The 21329-nt window shown below is 38.1% G+C and overlaps 1 protein-coding gene across 6 annotated transcripts in view; it reads left to right on the top strand.

Moving 5' to 3' along the window:
* Positions 1 to 10054, top strand: part of ERCC8 (ERCC excision repair 8, CSA ubiquitin ligase complex subunit) — an 85628-nt gene extending 75574 nt beyond the window's left edge. For all 6 annotated transcript variants that reach the window (XM_031666184.1, XM_031666180.1, XM_031666185.1 and 3 more), the window contains 2 exons: positions 2822 to 2902; positions 9208 to 10054. In XM_031666184.1, coding sequence (XP_031522044.1) covers positions 2822 to 2902; positions 9208 to 9276 — 150 coding nt within the window. In that variant the 3' untranslated portion in view covers positions 9277 to 10054. The remainder of the gene's footprint in view (positions 1 to 2821; positions 2903 to 9207) is intronic.
* The last annotated feature ends 11275 nt before the right edge of the window (positions 10055 to 21329 follow it).

Below are 21329 nucleotides of genomic sequence, written 5' to 3'. Positions count from 1 at the left end.
GAAAACCTAGGTAGTACCATTCAGGACATAGGCATGGGCAAAGACTTCATGTCTAAAACACCAAAAGCAACGGCAGCAAAAGCCAAAATTGACAAATGGGATCTAATTAAACTAAAGAGCTTCTGCACAGCAAAAGAAACTACCATCAGAGTGAACAGGCAACCTACAGAATGGGAGAAAATTTTTGCAATCTACTCATCTGACAAAGGGCTAATATCCAGAACCTACAAAGAACTCAAACAAATTTACAAGAAAAAAACAAACAACCCCATCAAAAAGTGGGCAAAGGATATGAATAGACATTTCTCAAAAGAAGACATTCATACAGCCAACAAACACATGAAAAAATGCTCATCATCACTGGCCATCAGAGAAATGCAAATCAAAACCACAATGAGATACCATCTCACACCAGTTAGAATGGCAATCATTAAAAAGTCAGGAAACAACAGGTGCTGGAGAGGATGTGGAGAAATAGGAACACTTTTACACTGTTGGTGGGATTGTAAACTAGTTCAACCATTATGGAAAACAGTATGGCGATTCCTCAAGGATCTAGAACTAGATGTACCATATGACCCAGCCATCCCATTACTGGGGATATACCCAAAGGATTATAAATTATGCTGCTCTAAAGACACATGCACACGTATGTTTATTGCAGCACTATTCACAATAGCGAAGACTTGGAAGCAACCCAAATGTCCATCAGTGACAGATTGGATTAAGAAAATGTGGCACATATACACCATGGAATACTATGCAGCCATAAAAAAGGATGAGTTTGTGTCCTTTGTAGGGACATGGATGCAGCTGGAATCCATCATTCTTAGCAAACTATCACAAGAACAGAAAACCAAACACCGCATGTTCTCACTCATAGGTGGGAACTGAACAATGAGATCACTTGGACTCGGGAAGGGGAACATCACACACCGGGGCCTATCATGGGGAGGGGGGAGGGGGGAGGGATTGCATTGGGAGTTATACCTGATGTAAATGACGAGTTGATGGGTGCAGCACACCAACAAGGCACAAGTATACATATGTAACAAACCTGCACGTTATGCACATGTACCCTACAACTTACAGTATAATAATAATAAATAAATTTAAAAAAAAAAAAAAAAAAAAAGATTAATTTTAACCTGAAGAAGCCTGGCACATATCACCTTCATCAAATAATCTAAGTTAGCATCCCAGTTATGGGACATCACTTCTGTGATATTCCTGGCCAAACTGGATCACTCAAATTTAATCATGAGGAAACATAAGACAATCCAAATGTGAAGGACATTCTACAAAGTAACTGGTGTATATCTTCAAAATTGTCAAGGTCAGAAAAGCCAGAGACTGAAGAACTGTTCCAGCTTGAAAACTGAAGAGACTTGACAACTAAGTGCAGGATGTGATTTTTAACTGGCCCCTTTTGCTATAAAGGACAGTATTGGAACAAATGATGAAACATGAATGGGGTCTTTAGATGGTGGTAGTAATATGAATTTTCTGATTTTGTTGGTTACTTCGTAACTACAAAGGAAAGTACCCTTGTTCACAGGAAAATTACACTGAATTATTCAAGAGTAATAAGGCCTAATGTTGGCAACTTACTCTCATATGACTCAGGGGAAAAAGAAGTCTTTTGGACTGCAGTTGTAACTTACATTTTGCGCTTATTTTTTAAGAAAATCTTATTGCCCAAATGAACTCCTCCATCTATCACAGACACTTCAAGGCTTAATGTAAATCTTTCTATCTCAGTGTTCTTTATTAGTCACTCTAATTTAAATGTTGCTGCTTTCAATATCTCTTTCTTGAACATGTACAGAATATCCTTTATGTCTTCACTGGGTGTGTTAATACTTATTGTGAATTGCCCTATAACCTTATCTGACCAAGTTATCTTGGGCATTACCTGGCCTTCTCAGGGAAATAAAATTACTCAAGGGCACTGAACATATATATTTTTGCATCAGCTAGTTTGTGTAGCCATATAGTCTAGATTTTGTAATACAGTCAACAAAATTTTGTATTTAGGAAATTTGATAATGTATATCTAACAATTTTTTAAATCTACATTTTCTATAAATATATAATCTTATTTTCCCTTTTCCCACATCCTTAAATAAAAAACACAGTTATACCATGCCTCATATTGTTTTTGAGATGTACAATAATAAAAACAAATTGTATAAAACAGCAGAGGAAAAAAGCCAATATAACATATTTCTTTGATTTTTGGGGGGGAGGGGCGTGAGCATTGTTCAGCCATAAGCAAACAGTATATCCATAGACATTGACATAGGCTGTGCATCACCCCAAGCTTCCTTATGAAGTAAACTTCTCAACAGGCATGGAATATACATCTTCAAGCTCTTCTGTTGAATTGCAGCCAGTTAGGCAGCTGTAAGTTAAATAAAACTTTTTGAGAACTTGGCCTGTTTTAGAAGCTCATATGGTTTCTTCACTGAAGTCTTTATTGAAGCTCAGTTATTTGGACACAGAAAGACAAACTCTTTCTTTCTCTGACATTAAAAATATATGGATACTATAATTGATAAAACTGCTAGGATTTGGGGTGTATTTGTAAAATTTTCACACCATTAGTAAGCTTGACAAATCCTAATACTATTTTTAAATACAAAACAAAGCTTTACTAACAAAGAAACAAAGGAAAAAGAGCATCGGCCTAGTTTCTTTAGGGAGTAGAAATAGCATTAATCTAATTACTGTGACCTAATTATTTCAAAAATGGTATAATTCATTTCAGTTTGGTATCAGCTCTTGATCCACAATATCATCTTTGCCTTCTGTGTTGTAGGAACTTTACAGTGGTAGCAGAGACTGCAACATTCTGGCTTGGGTTCCATCCTTATACGAACCAGTTCCTGATGATGATGAGGTAAACATTATTTTCACAAATTGTATAGTGACTTCTAAATCATAAGAAATAATGTTTTGTTCCTTTATATGAGAGAGACTTTAAAGCATTTCTTGCCAGTGGCATGCACCTATAGTCTCAGGTACTTGGGAGACTGAGGCAAGATGATCACTTGAGCCTGGAAATCAAGACCAGCCTGGACAATGTGGTGAGACCCCATCTCAAAACAACAACAACAAAAAAGCATTTCTTGGCATTTTCTGTAAAAATAATTTGACTGTTTTAATACATTTTGAAAATTCAGAGAAATATAAAAAGAACATAAAATTCCTCAAATCAAATTAATCAATTTTAACATTTTGATTTGTTTCATAACTGTTTTTTCCTATGAGTATGTTTTTTAACATAGTTCATATCATGGTTGGACATTCAACTTGGTATCTTACTTTTCTCATCAACATTGTACAATAAACCTTTTTTCATGTAATTAATAACTATGTGTAAACATTTCTAATGATATATTATTCTGTCATTGATAAAACACAATTTAAATATTTACCTCGTTGGAGGAATTTCTGTTGATTATTATAAATATCAAGGTAAATATCTGTTAAAAAATTGTTAATATTTCTGACTATGTCTTTAGATAGATTCCTAGAAATGGAATTATCTCTTAAATTATTATATATGACTTTTTTTCTTTTCTTTTCTTTTCTTTATTTTTTTATTTTTTTATTTTTTTGAGATGGAGTCTCACTCTGTCACCCAGGCTGGAGTGCAATGGCGCAATCTCAGCTCACTGCAACTTCAGCCTCCTGGGTTCAAGCAATTCTCCTGCCTCAGCCTCCCAAGTAGCTGGGATTACAGGTGCCCACCACTGCACCTGGCTAATTTTTGTATTTTTAGTAGAGATGGGGTTTCACCATGTTGGTCAGGCTGGTCTTCAACTCCTGGCCTCAAGTGTTCCACCTGCCTTGGCCTCCCAAAGTGCTGGGATTACAGGCATGAGCCACCACTCCCAGCCGACATTTTTAAGACTTTATTCTCATGTCAAATTTTACCAGTTTACACCCCTACCAGCAGTCTGACAGTGCCTTTCATAGAAAATAAATCAGTATAAACATGACAGTGTAAATACAGATCTTAAAAACACAGTAGGTAAACAAAGATGAACAAGACCATTGTCCCTGACCTAAAGTAATAGCTTCTGTATTTTTTTTTTAGCTTTTGCATCAAGCAGGTGGAAGATACAGGCTGTTTAAAGGTGGTTTCTGTCCCACAAGGTTTATTCTCCTAAGCACTCTTAACCATCCTCATTTATCTTAATTTCTACAATATAAAAAATCCAAATGCAATGTCTAAAAACAAAGTTTATATATATGTGTATATATATATATATATATATATATGTATATTTCTTTAATTTGGAAATATAGATAATGTAGTTAGAAATACCTTAAGGTAATCTTAACCAAGTCATAGTAAAAGCATCTTAAATGGAGGTGGAGGAAAACTTACTGGTAAAGCACTTTTGACGTTCAAAAAACATTTTTCATATACTGTGTTTAGTTCCTTCATAAAACTAGGACTATGTCAAAAACCACATGAAAATATAATTTGTATAGAGGTAGTTGATAGCATCTCAGAGCTATTGACAATATGTATTTCATACCTAAATTTTCAACTGCTAGGGTTTACTACAGTACAAACCTGTGAATTATTTTCTTTTGTCCTTAATCCAAAGAAAGAGAAAAAAAATACGCTTTGATAAATCTTTAAGTAGCCAGCCAATGCCATATGCATACTTCCAGATTTTATCACATGTCTAATTTGGTTTATTGTGGCTTGATTAACTTTAGCATACAGCTGCTTTTGATGTCAGAATATTCTTCTGTATAAAGCTTAGTATGGTCAAATAATTAGATTTAGCCATTTATTTTACATTTCATTATGTAATTATTGTGTCTTGCTCTTTGGGAATTGCTGTATACATTAAAACCAAGTTATAACACTGTAAGCCATGTTAGGAAGTTAACATTTTATTTACCAAATGAAAACATTAAAAATGAATGAAAAATAAATCTATAGTGACTTATGTATAGAAAAGGATGTTAGAAGAATACTAAATTGTTTAATTCATAAAGATAATATGTGGCCAGGTGTGGTGGCTCACATCTGTAATCCCAGCACTTTGAGAGACTGAAGTGGAAGAATCACTTGAGTCAGGAGTTCAAGACCAGCCTAGGCAACATAGAAAGACCCCATCTCTACAAAAAATAAACAAAATTAGCCAGGTTTGGTGGCTTTCACCTATAAGTTCCAGCTACTTAAGAGGGTGAGGTCGGAGGATCACTTGAGCCCAAGAGTTCAAGGCTGCAGTGAGCCACAATTGCACCACTATATTCAAAGCCTGGGTGAGAGTGAGACCTTGACTCAAAGAAAAAAAAGATAATATGTGACTGATGGTTTATTTCCTTGTTATGTCATTATAGTGATAGTTTGAACTCTTTGTGTAAACAAACTTGTATATATGAGAAATTAAGCAAAACAAGTTAGAAAATCACATAGAGATATACAAAAATCAAGTTGACCTTTGTATTTGTTTTAGTGCTATAAAACCTTACCTTTTAAAATGTCATGTTCATATATTTAAAGATAGCAGTCATTCTCATACTAATATAAAATGGTATGTGCGAAGGTTATTCCCGTAAAATTTTAGCTTGAAACATTCCTGTGAATATATGAATGTGATCATAATGCAGATCCCAGTAGAATAGTCTGTCCAGAAGACCCTATTCCTTACATGTATGTTTATAATTTAAGCTATGTTTAAAAGTGCTTTTATCCCAACTATAAAATAAGTATATTTATTTGATATTTATTTCCCAAGGAGGCAGTGTACCACACTACAAAACAAAAGAACACACACACGTATACATACACATACTTAGTCGTTAGCTTCAGGAAACTGGGTTTGAATCCCAGTTCTGCCATTTATTATACTTATGATCTGGGACAAGCTCATGATATTTCCAAACATCAGAATTGTCTAATCAAACTTATTCTTAGGTTTCCTTTCAAATGCATTCTTCAGATGAGAGTTACCTCCCCATCAACCAAGATAATCCCTTAGGGGTGTTTCTCCTGATATCCAAAGTAGAAGATGAATTTAATTCTGTCTAAAGAAAGGAAGAACACTGGATGATAGGGACAGGATTTGTGGTCTTTAACTATAAATCCTTTTATTTAATTGGCAGACTCTTTTATTATATTTTGAGGAATGTGGCTTCCTTTTGACCCTACTTTCTAAAAGCTGGTCTGGTCAAGACAAGCCTATCTATAACTCCTAATTACTTTTTCCTGCCTGAGATCTATAGGGCGGGTTTATTCCAGTTTACACGTGACCTCTCACTAAGAATCTTACTTTGTTTTGACATTCATACAATATATAACTGTTTTACATACCACTTGTGTCGATGTACTTGCTAACAAACAACCCTGAGACTTGCCACTAATTACCAGTCAGAAATTTGAAAGTTATCAAGAAATATCCTTGTAGATGTTAAGTTTGGTTCTATTTCTTCTCTAAACTCATAACTAGGTCCCCTCTAAACTCATGCTTCATTATTTCTATAACATTGACACTATCTGTCAGTAGAACTGACAACCTGGTGAGATATAGATGAATATGTTCAAGCACAGACTGGATGTCTACTAGGAGGAGATGTAGAGAAAACTGAAATAATAGTAGTGACACTTGATCAGTGGGTCTCAAATGGTAATGTGTACCATATCCATCTACCACATTTTTACTGCAGCTTTATCATACTACCAGTATAATATTTTATTTGTGATTGTTTTGGCAATAAAATATATTTCTAAAATACTGTAATGCATTCATATATCATTGTGTCACTGAAAAGTGAAATAATTTATATGCAACTGATTATGATTTTCATTTGTTTCTTTGCTTACCATACAAAAATAACATATAATGAAGTGTAATTTTGCTTTTCTGTTGAGTTTTCAACTGAAATTAAAATTTTTAATAGGTTACACACTAGGTTTCCATAGTAGGATTAGGAAGCATGGCCCTTGTGTGGCTTATCCACCTAGGGACGTGTGTGTGTGTGTGTGTGTGTGTGTGTTTTCCCAGGGCTATTTTTGTTAGCTATCAAAGGCAAAGTTAGAGGCTTCTAGAGACAGAGTAGGGAAGAGTAGTCAGCTAACCCCTAATGACAAGATGTCTTTTAATAAACTCTCACTAAATAACATAATTTAATAGTTAAATTGAAAACCCAGAAAGACAGGAAATTCAGTAAATGTTTGGATGAAAGAATAAATGAAGAGACTTCAGTATACAACTGTTGCAAATAAGTGGACTGTGGCTAGAAATCGGTGAGTAGTTAGCTGAGGTTTAATAATAGTTTCATGGCCGGGAGCAGTGGCTCACACCTGTAATCCCAACACTTTGGGAGGCCAAGGCTGGTGGATCACGAGGTCTGGAGTTCGAGACCAGCCTGGCCAATATGGTGAAACCCCATCTCTACTAAAAATACAAAAATTCACCGGGTGTGGTGGCACGCACCTGTAGTCCCCGCTACTCAGGAGACTGAGGCAGAAGACTCGCTTGAACCCAGGAGGGAGAGGTTGCAGTGAGCCGAGATCATGCCACTGTACTCCAGCCTGGGCGACAGAATGAGACTCCATCTCAAATAATAATAATAATAATAATAATAATAATTTTGTATCTGGACATTTGGAGTATAGTCGACGTTAGGTTTAATAATGTAATCTGTTTAACAGTAAAGAACGCCTAAATTAGTATATTGTTTTCCAACTATTCTAGCTGATACTTGGGAAATTTACTGGGAACACTTAACTTTTTCTACTGTTTTCATTGTTCGAATTGTAAGATTCACAGTTATATTCATCAAAAGAAAAATAAACATTCTCAGACATGCAGTAGGGGTTATCCTTAAAAAATATTTCTGTAAGTTATAAAAGGCAGTACATCTAAAATAATTTAACAGTAGTCTCGATGCTAATACAGCATTGGAATTGGAATCTGAATAAAATTGTAGCAGTTGTAAAAGTTGCACAAAAAGAAGCAAACCTGGCTCATAATACGCAGTTACTTTAAAAATGAGACCAAATAAGCCCTTTTAGTTATTTGCAAGAGAATCAGAAGTAGCTATTCAGAAGTTTTCCCCAAAATGAACTGATTTGAAATACCACAGATGATTAAAATTTCTCTAGTTGCTAATCACCTTTTTGTTGTTTTAAATAAACATCATCTAGATAGATGTTATCCTTCAGACAAATCCCTGAGGGAAACCTATGTGCTGATTATAAACATGTTACCATTTCTGACCTGTTTTGCATGTTTTACTGAACTGCCCTACCAACCTATAAAAATAAGTAAATAAATATCACTACTTACAAATAAGTACATAAATATCACTACTTAATAACCCACATTGGCCGGGCGCGGTGGCTCAAGCCTGTAATCCCAGCACTTTGGGAGGCCGAGATGGGCTGATCACGAGGTTAGGAGATCGAGACCATCCTGGCTAACACGGTGAAACCCTGTCTCTACTACAAAATACAAAAAACTATCCGGGCGAGGTGGCGGACGCCTGTAGTCCCAGCTACTCGGGAGGCTGAGGCAGGAGAATGGTGTTAACCCGGGAGGCGGAGCTTGCAGTGAGCTGAGATCCGGCCACTGCACTCCAGCCTGGGCGACAGAGAGAGACTCTGCCTCAAAAAAAAAAAAAAAAAAAAAAAAAACACATTATTTTTGGACTAAAAAGTATTTTTCATCTTGAATACCTTATTCTCCATATTTGGGTATTTGTTTATTTATAAAAGTTATTTTCATCTAAACAATTAAAGAGTTGCCAACATTGATATTTTGGGCTGTCAGATCAGACTGTACACCTGGAGTCCAGTCTTAGCCCATGGATATCAGAGTGCCACTTTCACCAGATAATTCCAAAGAGTTGTTGAGAAATACCTTGAGAAATAGCAGCATCATAGTATATGTATGTATGTATGTATGTTTGTATGTATTTGTGAGGTGATTAAAGAAAACGATGTTTGGGTAAAGTCTAGTATTGTCTGTTTAAAATGAAGTTACATTATCTTATATTGTATATGGGTTGTTTCTTATATTATTTTTGTTCTGAAATTAACAGTTTTACATTTTCTTCCAAAATAATGTAATTGCTATTTATCTGATATATTTCGTAACTTTATTATGAGCCTAAAATTATGAAGTAGAAAAAACAGAACCTTCCTTTTTCTTTTTTTTTTTCTTTTTTTAGACTACAACAAAATCACAATTAAATCCAGCCTTTGAAGATGCCTGGAGCAGCAGTGATGAAGAAGGATGAATATCACCTTTAGTACCTTTGTGTCTCTGCTGAAACTTTTTAAATGAGACCGTATGTTTTTTTCAACTGTACGGTCTATTCCTGACAGCTAAATTAGCCCTAAATGTGGGTAATTTTTTTCCTCATGTTTTAAAATGAGGTTAATATTTGCATAAAATTCTAAAACAGGCTTCTGTGTAGTTTATTTAGTCAAAATGTGTTCCTTGATCCCAGATGCTGTGGCCTGGGGAAGCCCTCCTTGCTACAGTACAAGTACACAAGTCATTGTACCTCAATTGTGACCTTCAGCAGATTTTATGAACTATAAGATGCAGTCTCAGAGGATCAGCAAGTGGAGGCCACCAGTATTGACTTTCTCTTACTTGCTATACTATCAGCCTGCTCATTTCCACCTTCAAGAATGATTTTGCCAAGAATAATTGTATCAAAAATAGTAGTTGAAATGGTAACATCAAAATTATTTTATTCTTTCTTCTTCATGTATTCACATTTTTCAATGGTTTCATTTAATTAACCATGCTTTATGTTAAACATTTTTGGGCTTAATGTCTCCTACAATCCAAAATGTGCATCACAGGAGGCTTTTAACTTTGTGAAAATCCCATGTTTGCTTTATTTTAATGTCAGAAGGCAGTTTGCACTAATGCTTGAACTCTTTTTTTTATGAAACTCATTAAGATATGACGAAATCCTGCCTCATTAATTCAAGCAGAAAATATCCTGGCAGGGAATCTGGCTTAAATATGAAATGTTGTAATAAAATTTCTATGTTACTGTCTCCTGTGTCAACCCACAAGTGATTATCATGAAGGTAATCTTAATATTCCCTTCCTGATCCTTACCAGCAGTAGACTAGTAAATGAGGCTTTTATGAGTTTGAATACCAAAAGTACACAGTTGTTGAGGGTTTTTTTTGTTTTGTTTTGTTTTCTGAGATGGAGTTTCACTCTGTCACCCAGGCTGGAGTATAGTGTTGTCATCTCGGCTCACTGCAACCTTCGCCTCCCAGGTTCAAGCAATTCTTCTGCCTCAGCCTCCCAAGTAGATGGGATTATAGGCTCCCGCCATGGCGCCTGGCTAATTTTTTGTATTTTTAGTAGAGATGGTGTTTCACCATGTTGGCCAGGCTGGTCGTGAACTACTGACCTCAAATGATCCACCCGCCTCAGCCTCTCCAAGTGCTGGGATTACAGGCGTGAGCCACTTCACCCGGCCAGTTGTTCAGTTTTTAAGTGTATAAGGGTTAGACCTCATATCAGACCTTTCCAGCTAAATGTTTTCCAAGCACCTGCTTTTACAATTGATTTTTTTTTCAATTGACAGATAAAATTGTATGTATTTACCATGTACAACATACTGTGTTGAAGCATGTATACATTATAGAATGACTAAATCTAGCTAACTGACATATGCATTACCTCACATAGTGACCATTTTTGTGGTAAGAACACTTTACATCCATTCTCTTATCATTTTTCAAAATTAATTGTAATCTTGTAACTAGAGTTACTATGTTGTGCAATAGGTCTCTTGCACTAATTCCCCCTATTTAACTGAAATTTTGTATCCTTTGACCAATGTCTCTCCAACCACCCTAGCTCCTGGTAACCACCATTCTACTCTCTACTTCTATGAGATCAGCTGTTTGCGTATATGTACCACATTTTCTTTATCCATTCAACCATTGATAGATGCTTAGGTTGATGCTATATCCTGGCTATTGTGAATAATGCTGCAATGAACCTGGTAGTGCAGATATCTCTTTGACATACTGATTTCATATCCTTTGGATATAAGCCCAGTAGTAGGATTGCTGGATCATATGTAGTTCTATTTTTAACTTTTTGCAGAACTTCCATACTGTCTTCCATAATGGCTGTACTAATTTACATTCCTACCAAGAATATGCAAGAATTCCTTTTTCTCCACATCGTTGCCAACACTTGTTATCTTTTGTCTTATTGATAATAGCCGTTCTAACAGGTGTTAGGTGATATCTCGTTGTTTTAATTTGCATTTCCCTAGTGACTGCTGATGTTGATAATTTTTTCACATATCTGCTGGCCATTTGCATGTCTTTTGAGAACTGTCTTTTCAGGTTCTTTGCCCATTTTTAAATGAGTCGTTTTCCTGCTATTGAGTTGAGTTCCTTATGTATTTTGGATATTAACTCCTTATCAGATCTATAGTTTATAAATATTTTTTCTCCATTCTGTAGGTTGTATCTCCATTCTGTAGGTTGTACCCTATTGTTTCCTTTGCTGTGCAGAAGCTTTTTAGTTTCATGTAATTTCATTTCTGTACTTGTGCTTTTGTTATTGTGCTGTTGAGATCATATCAAGCTGGGATTACAGGCATGCGCCACCATGCCCGGCTTATTTTGTATTTTTAGTAGAGACAGGGTTTCTCCATGTTGGTCAGGCTGATCTCGAACTCCTGACCTCAGGTGATCTGCCCACTTTGGCCTCCCAAAGTGCTGGGATTACAGGCATGAGCCCACCGCGGCCGGCCTGTAGTCAGCTCTTTAAGGCAACAATTTATTGGCTTAGGTGACTGGCACAAGCCACTTCTCTTTTGCTCATTTCATCCTTTGTGGCAAGGATCAGCAACAGTGCTAAATGAGAGCTTGTCAACACCTTCTGTAAAAACACCAGCAGGAGCCGGAGAGCTGCTTCTCCCATGTGGCTCAGACACTTAATTCCAGCTTCTCTACGCCCTGCATGATGGTATCATCCACTGTTGTGTAAATCTGTATGTTTTCTAAATAAATACACTGTTCAAAGTTATGCTGAAACAACATTCCTAATAAGTCTTTGAGAACTGAGTTATTAACTTTTTATTGTACTATTGTAATGGTTTCTTATATATATTATATATGCAAAATGCAGAGTACTATGGAAAAAGTTATTAGAATAAATCACTGATGATCACTATGGACATTACAGAATGGTAAGATTATTTTTTAAATCATAATAGTTTTATAAAAAAAATAAGGCTGGGAGCAGTGGCTCACACCTGTAATCCCAGCACTTTGGGCATCAGAGGCAGGAGAATCGCTTGAACCCTAAAGGCAGAGGTTGCACTGGGCTGAGATCGCCCCACTGCACTCCACCGTGGGTGACAGAGCGAGACTCTGTCTCAAAAAAAATGAAAAGAAAAGAAAGAGAAATAAATAACAGTGGACTGGAAATCAAAAGGCCTGAGTCCGTCTTAGGTAACTAACAAGGAAACACATATATTTGGATATTTTTTACCTTCTTTTTTTCATTGGTTAAAAATGAAGGAAGCGTCGGGCGTGGTGGCTCACACCTGTAATCCCAGCACTTTGGGAGGCTGAGGCAGGCGGATCATGAGGTCAAGAGATCGAGACCATCCTGGCTAACACAGTGAAACTCCATCTTTACTAAAAATATTTTTAAAAAATTAGGCAGGCACCGGTAGTCCCAGCCACTCCGGAGGCTGAGGCAGGAAATGGCGTGAACCCCAGAGGCATGTGAGATCGCACCACTGCACTCCAGCCTGGGCAACACAGCGAGACTCCATCTCAAAAAAAAAAAAAAGGAAGGGGATAGAAAACTGGAATAGAAAATTATTAAGGTTTATTCCTGCTCTGAAATCACATGTTGTCATATTTAGAAAGCATTTTAAAATGGTATGCATAAATAATTAGAGGCTTATGTTCAAAACGAATTAAAGTTCATTGAAGGCAGAGGTAGAGTGTCATTATAAAAGTTTCATGAATTGTCTTAATAGTGAAAGAACACTCAAATTCTAATGGAATGAATTTTGCCTGAATTACACTTTTAAAGTAAAGTTTCCATGTGAATTATTATGAAGCCATCATTGATCAGCTTTTGATTTTGAAAGTTTCTTCATTTGTAGAAAGGGAATAAAATACCCCTTAGAAAGTTGTAAGAATAAATGAAATAAACTTCTGAATTATAAGAATCACTCAGCCAATCGAACTCTTTTTTTTTTTTGAGATGGAGTCTCACTCTGTCGCCCAGGCTGGAATGCAGTGGCACAATCTTGACTCACTGCAAGCTCAGCCTCCCGGGTTCACGCCATCCACCTGCCTCAGCCTCCCCAGTAGCTGGGACTACAGGTGCCCGCCACCACGCCTGGCTAATTTTTTGTATTTTTAGTAGAGATAGGGTTTCAACATGTTAGCCAGGATGGTCTCGATCTCGTGACCTCATGATCCACCCGACTCTGCCTCCCAAAGTGCTGGCATTACAGGCGTGAGCCACCGCACCTGGCCAATAGCACTGTTTTTACTTAAAAACCTCAGGATTATTGGGCTCTGAGCTCTTGTCAAAATTCACTCAAATTTCACCTTCTCCAGGACATGATCTGCTTATTTAGTCTTTCTCTCCCTTCTAAAATATATACTCCATAAGGGCAGAGATTTTTGTTCTTACTGCTCTCCAGCACCTGGAAAACTGCTTGGCAGATAGTTGATGCCAAAAAATACATATTTTTTAAAATTAATTAGGGAACAACACAATTACCAAGCACTTAACTACGAACCAATAGCTCTACTTCACAAATGATTAAGTTCTTAATTGGTTATTATTTCTGTAATTTATGATGTATGAATTTTTTAAGGTGTTATGAAATACTAGTTGATAAGCTGGGTATCACATTAATCTTGTAGTTTTTCTTCTCACAGTATGGCAGAGGATTCCATTCTCTAAGTTGCTATTGGCCTGTACACCCAACACAGATCCTCCCTGCATCTTTCTAGTGGGCTCTTGGGGCTTAGTAATTTTCTCCCATAGACAGGTTATATTGAGACTTGCCTTGTGACTCAACAGCAAAACAAAAGTAAGAGAACTTTAGGAAATCTTGAGTTCAGATTTTTTAAATAAGATCTTCACTTCTAGTCTGTTCCCATTTGGTAATATGGTTGGACTGAATTTCTCCATTGCCCTTGACTCTAAAGTTCTGGACTTTCTGCTCTTGTTTTCCTCCATTATGGAAAAATGACAAATTGTTCTGAAAAGTCTGAATGTTTCGGGTCACTGCTTTGTACCCAGAAAAAAATGCAGGAAATCTCAAATCCTCACAAAGGGCAGGAGGACATGGTAAATTAATGAAAGAGTCGGGGTAGCAAGAAGCAAATGTAAGAATTTTATTTTTTGTATTGTACTGTGGTATAAGAATGTAACATAACTATGTTAGACATTAAATTTTCTGATGTAAAATTCAAATATCCAATTAAAAATAGGTATTTTGATTATATTTTTCTTCTATAAATATTTTTGCCTGCCGGGCACGGTGGCTCACGCCTGTAATCCCAGTACTTTGGGAGGCCAAGGTGAATCCCTGAGTCCAGGAGATCAGACCATCTCCAGCTAATACAGTAAGAACCCCGTCTCTATTAAAATACAATCGGCAGTGGCTCCAAGCCTGTAATCCCAGCACTTTGGGAGGCTGAGACAGAAGGATCACGGAGTCAGGAGAATTGAGACCATCCTAGCTGTGCAATTGAAACCCGTCTCTACTAAAATACAAAAGCGTAGCCAGGCGTGGCCGGCAGGCGCCTGTAGTCCCAGCTACCGGGAGGCTGAAGAAGGGCAGGGAGAATGCGGCGTAGACCTTCCAGGCCCAGGCTTGCAGTGAGCTGAGATCCGGCCACTGCCTCCCAGCCTGGGTGACCCAGGCCCGAGACTCCATCTCAAAAAAATACAAAAATCAGCCAGGTGTGGTGGCAGGCTGCCTGTAGTCCCAGCTACTCAGGAGGCTGAGGCAGGAGAAATGGTGAACCTGGGAAGTAGGGCTTTGCAGTGAGCGAGATCAGCCACTGTCGCCAGCCTGGGTGACAGAAGGCGAGACTCAAATCCTCAAAAATAAATAAATAAATAAATAAATGCATCTTTTTGCCTGGAACCAGAGAAATGTAGTAGTTTATATACCCTATTTAAGTCAATATTTTAGTCCAATAAATAAAAATGTTTTTCACAGACATGGTTTTTCTAAAATAGATTTCCTTGCTCAGTTTTGTTTTTTGTGGGTTTTGTTTTGTGTTTTTTTTTTTTCATACACTTAAAATAGCTACCTGGGCCGGACATGGTGGCTCATGCCTGTAATCCCAGCACTTTGGGAGGCTGAGGCAGGCAGATTACCTGAGGTCAGGAGTTCAAGAGCAGTCTGGCCAACATGGTGAAACCCCGTCTCTACAAAAATACAAAAACTAGCCAGGCGTGGTGGCCCATGCCCATAATCCCAGCTACTTGGGAAGCTGAGGAGGGAGAATCACTTGAACCCGGGAGGCAGAGGTTGCAGTGAGCTGAGATTGTGCCATTGTACTCCAGCCTGGATAACAGAGTGAGACTCTGTCTCAAAAAATAATAATAAATATCACCATGAGTTATTTATATAATTCAGTTCAAGGTTAGTTTTCAAAACTACAGTATACTGTGGTAACTTCAATTTTTGAGCTCTTATCAATTTTTTTTTCTTTTTTTTTTTTTGAAATGGAGTCTTGCCCTGTCGCCCAGGCTGCAGTGCAATGGCCTGATCTCAGCTCACTGCAAACTCCGCCTCCCGGGTTCAAGCGATTCTCCTGCCTCAGCCTCCGGAGTAGCTGGGATTACAGGTGCATGCCACCATGTCTGGCTAATTTTTGTATTTTCAGTAGAGACAGGGTTTCACCATCTTGGCCAGGCTGGTCTTAAACTCCTGCCGTCAGGTGATCTGCCCACCTCCGCCTCTCAAAGTGCTGGGATTACAAGAGTGAGCCACCACGCCCGGCCTTACCATTATTAATATTAGTTTAAAAAAAGCGGCCGGGCACGTTGGCTCACGCCTATAATCCCGGCACTTTGGGAGGCTGAAGCAGGCAGATCACGAGGTCAGGAGATCAAGACCATCCTGGCTAACACGGTGAAACCCCATCTCTACTAAAAATACAAAAAAAAAAAAAAAAAAAAAATTAGCCAGGCGTGGTGGCACATACCTGTAGTCCCAGCTACTTGGAAGCTGAGGCAGGAGAATCCTTGAACCCGGGATGCAGAGGTTGCAATGAGCTGAGATTGTGCCACTGACTGCAGCCAGGGCAACAGAGCCCACTCTGTCTCAAAAAAAAAGAAAAAGAAAAAAGGCAAACTGATCCAAGTTCCTTCATTTTTATAAATTTTAAACTCAACTATTTTGGAATTCAATTCTTAGCCCCCCGAGGGGTAAACATCACTTAAATTTCTGGAAAATAACTTCTGCATGTGAAAGGCCAGATTTTTCCTGGCTGAATTTCCCAAAGACAGAGTTTGGCAAGAAATTCGATCAATAAAATGGTTATGAACATAGTTGCAGAAAAACAGAGTGTATGTAACTGGTTATGAACATACGCTCATTTGTGTAACTGGTTATAAACATACGTGCAGAGAAATAGAGTGTATATAATCTCAACCAAAGGCACAATCTTTGACTAAATCTTTAACTAACACTTGCTTTAGACAACACAAACCAATTTCTCACAACCATCCAAGAAAAGATCTCCAGTGTCGTACCTCTTCTATTGTGCACAATTTATCAAGTAAAGCATGGATATGCCTCCTGTGGTTCAAACCATGGTAGCACATCCATTTCATAGGATGAACTACTACATTCATAACATGTTTTCTTTTTCAGTTAAACATTACTCCTATTGAATTATGAAACAAACATCATATGACTTGTGCAAATTGCCTCTGTGGGTTTACGTTTTCTAAACCAAGTTCGGTGTTAACATTGATTTGCTGGAGTACCTCCTGCAGTCCTGTTTATAAGCACTTCACTTAACACACAAAAATGATTTCCTGATGTACCCACTGCTGTCACAATGTTCAAGTTATTCAAGGCCAGTCACAGTGGCTCACACCTGTAATCCCAACACAGAGAGGCCAAGGTGGGAGGATTGCTTGAGGCCAAGAATTTGAGACCAGCCTGGCCAACACAGCAAGATCCTGTCTTTAAAAAAGTTTTTAGGCTGGGTGCGGTGGCTCACACCTGTAATCCCAGCACTTTGGGAGGCTGAGGTGGGCAGATCACGAGGTCAGGAGATCAAGACCATCCTGGCTAACATGGTGAAACCCCGTCTCTACTAAAAATACAAAAAAATTAGCTGGGCGTGGTGGTGGGCGCCTGTAGTCCCAGCTACTCGGGAAGCTGAGGCAGGAGAATGGCGTGAACCTGGGAGGCAGAACTTGCAGTGAGCGGAGATCGTGCCACTGCACTCCAGCCTGGGCGACAGAGTGCGACTCCGTCTCAAAAAAAAAAAAGTTTTTAAAAAGTTATTCAGGCCGGGCGCGGTGGCTCACGCCTGTTATCCCAGCACTTTGGCGGGCTGAGGCGGGTGGATCACCTGAGATCAGGAGTTTGAGACCAGCCTGACCAACATGGCGAAACTTCAGCTCTACTAAAAATACAAAAATTAGGCGGGTGTGGTGGCATGCACCTGTAGTCCCAGCTACTCAAAAGGACTTGAACCTGGGAGGCGGAGGTTGCAATGAGCCAAGATCACGCCATTGCATTCTATCCTGGGCGAGGAGCGAAACTCCATCTCAAAAAAAAAAAAAAAAAGGTTATTCAAACACTTAAAACCTTTCTGATACCACAAATGACTATAGCTAACTGGATGGTATTTATATCTTTTATATCTCTACTCTTAATAGCTTAAAAAAAGCTACAAATAGTTTAACCTTTTCATGAAACTTTGTATAAGTCCCTTCACCCCAGCTTCACTATACTAAGAAATATTATACCTGGTTAAACTTCTATTTGCAAATATTAGTTTCTGTTCAGGACACAATTTTTGCTGCAATCAATCTTTTTATAAACTCATCATTGGCACAAGGTTTTCATGCCAAGAAAATTTTTTCATTAAATGTATTTTGCACCATTACCACTTACTGTATTTTTATGAAAAAAGTCTGCTATAATTCTAGTCCCTGCTTTCAGTTCATTGAGTTTTTCATTAAATTAAGTTTCTCATTACATGTCTTTACTATTCTGGTCATTATTTCTTACTGTATTTTGTTTCAAAATAGCTTCCTAAATCATGTACAATTAGTGCATTCATAGTTGGTGTGCAGTATTAGTCATGTAGGAACAATCTCTACTTCCACAAGGATATATGCTCTTCTTTTGAAACACATGGCTGTGCAGTTTTTCACTGTCCCATTTATAATAAAGAGAAAAATAGTATTGTGATGTGATGATAAATGGCAGCTCCGCATCAATGTTAGGGAGACATTAGGTAGTGGTAGGAATTAAGACAAACTTAAGAACACTTGCCCAATGGCAATGACTTTCATGAATTAGAAGTAGGTTTATCTGAAAACCCAAAATAACATACCTACAATAGAATATAGATTAAGTTTCTTTTGATAAAATCCAGGAAAGTAGTCCTCAGTTGGTATGCTGGTTCCAAGATCATCAGGAACCTAGGCTCTTTCTATCAGATGAGTCTTGCACCCTCTCTCAACAGCTTCCTCCTTGTGGTACAAGGTAATTGCTCTAATCATGATATCCACATTCTAACCCAACAGGAAAAATAGGAAGGAAAAAGGCACACTCCCTCCCCTTGGGAACACTTCCCAGAGGTTTCACACACCATTTTCACTGACATCCTATTGGCCAGAACTCCTGGTCACACCTAACTGAAAAGGAAGCTATCTTTATTCCAGGTGGCCATGTCCTCAGCCAAAAAATGGGAGTTCCATTACTGTTCCCAAAAAAGAAAACAGAGACTGGGAGTAATCAACAGTCTATGGTATTTGACTACTCAACTCCAGCTAACTTACACCATGTGGGAATGTGGGCCTGTTGTGGCTAGAAATGCTCATTATCCAAAAAGAAATGAAAAATTCATATTTTTATATGAAACTGTGAAATTTTCAGATGTTGACAATTCAAAAAATTTTCATAGCCTAAACAACTCACAAATCCAATAAATCCTAGGGGTGGAAAGACCCTTATTCACTTAGGAAACAGTTTTACCAGCTCAAATTCATCTATTGAATCATTCATTCACGAGTTGAGCTCCAACTAAGTGACAATGAATAAAACAGACCAAATCCTTACCTATGCTCAAACATTCCCCTCGAGAGTGGATGTTTAGTAGCATGAATTTAAAGTTGTGACTGCAGAAATGGGCATAGTGTAAGAAAGCAGGCTTGAAAAACTGAGCATATATGACCTTATTATACTGAAGTGGAGGAAAAAGACAATGTAAATGTGTAAAATAAGGTATATTATTAAACTACAAAGGAGGGAAAAGAAGCAGAGAAAAGGAATGGGAAGTGGGAGGAGGGAACAGCATTACAATTTTAGATGTGGTATCCAGGAAAATCTTCATTGAGAAAGGTGAATTTTGAGTAATGACCTCAAGGAAGTGAGGGACCTAACCATACAGATATCTGAGGAAAGAACATTCCCAACAAAGGGAGTATCAAGTATAAAGGCCCTGAGATAAGAGCACAATGGCATGTCAGAGGATCAGCAAGAAAGCTGAATGGAGAAGGATAATTAGCGGGATAGTGGTAACAGATTACCTCAGGTCAAGAAGGGCCTTGTAGGTACCTATAGGGCTGACAGGAAGCCATTGAAAGGTTTTGAGCAAAGGAGAGACATAATCTGACTTTGGTGTTAACAGGGGAACTCTGGTGTCAGATTGGGGATTGGCTGAAGGAAAGTGCTATGGTCTGATTGTTTGTGTCTCCCCTAAATCCATATGTTGAAACCTAATCACCAATGTATTAGGCGGTAGGGACTTTAGGAGGTGATTAGGTCATGAGAACAGAGCACTGCCTTTTCCCCTTCCACCATGTGAAGACACAGCAACAAGGCACCACCATGAACCAAAACAGCAAACTAGTCCTGACCAGGCACCAAATCTGCTGGTGTCTTGATCTTGGACATCTGAGCCTCCAGAACTGTAAGAAATCAATTTCTGTTGTTTAGAAGTCGCCCAGTTTAGTGTATGTTGTTATAGCAGCCCAAAGAGACTAAGGGAACAATAAGCAAAATCCAAGAAATCAGTAAAGAGGCTATTGAAATATTCCAAGCAAGAGATGATGGTGGCAGTACTAACAGGATAGCAGTGGAAGCGGTGGGAAGTGGTTTTAGATATATTTTGACGAGTTGGCAGAGAGGAAGAGAAGAGTCAAAGATGACTCCAAGGATTTTGGCCTGAGCAACCAAAAGAATAGAGTTGCCATTGAATGAGGTAGAGAAGACTACAAGAAGGGGAAATATCAGTGGCTCTGGTTTGGACATTTAAGTTTGAGATACAAATTATTAATCAAATGGTGAGGCCCAGTGGGCACTCAGATATACAAATCTGGAGTTCAAGAAAAAGACACAGCTGGAAAACACATTTGGGAATCATGACCATAGAGATGGCATTTAAGCCTTTCTTACTCAGATCACCTGAAGTATGAGTGCAGATAGATGAGAGAAGACAGCTAAGAACTGAACCTTGGAGCACTGCAAAATTTAGAGGTGGAAGATGAGGGAAAAATTGGTGAAGAGCCTAAAACAGAATTTCCAGAAAAAGGAGAAGAGCCAGGCAAGTGTGGTATCCCTGATGTCAAGTGAAGGCAGCATTTCAAAAAAACTGTAATCAACTGTGTCAAATGATGACGATAGGTCAGCTAAGATAAGGACTAAGAAGTGACCACTGGCTCAGGCTCGCAACAACTACATCACCCCTTAGTCCTGGAAGAGGAGCAAATTTCTCCAGAAAGTTTTCCCCTGCCAGAACCAGTTTGAATTAGGAGTTTCTCTTTAGTGTTCCTTTGGCATACTTTGCTTATCTATATAATAGCACTTAATTATTTTTAAAACATGTATTATTGTTTGCCAAGGACTACTCTAGATGGGCAATTTAAAAAAAAAAAAGGTCAAAAATTCTTTCTCATGAAGCTTTCATTTTAATTGGGGTGTGGAGAGGGGCAGACAATAGACAATATTTCAGAGGAAATGTGTATAGTATGTTAGGTGATAAGTGCTATGTAGAAAAATAATGTAGAAGAGAGGGATAGGGAATGTGAGTTTTAGTTTTAAATAGC

The sequence above is a fragment of the Papio anubis genome, chromosome 5 (assembly GCF_008728515.1).
Source record: "Papio anubis isolate 15944 chromosome 5, Panubis1.0, whole genome shotgun sequence".
NCBI lineage: Eukaryota > Metazoa > Chordata > Mammalia > Primates > Cercopithecidae > Papio > Papio anubis.
This window is presented reverse-complemented; position numbering and strand designations above follow the sequence as displayed.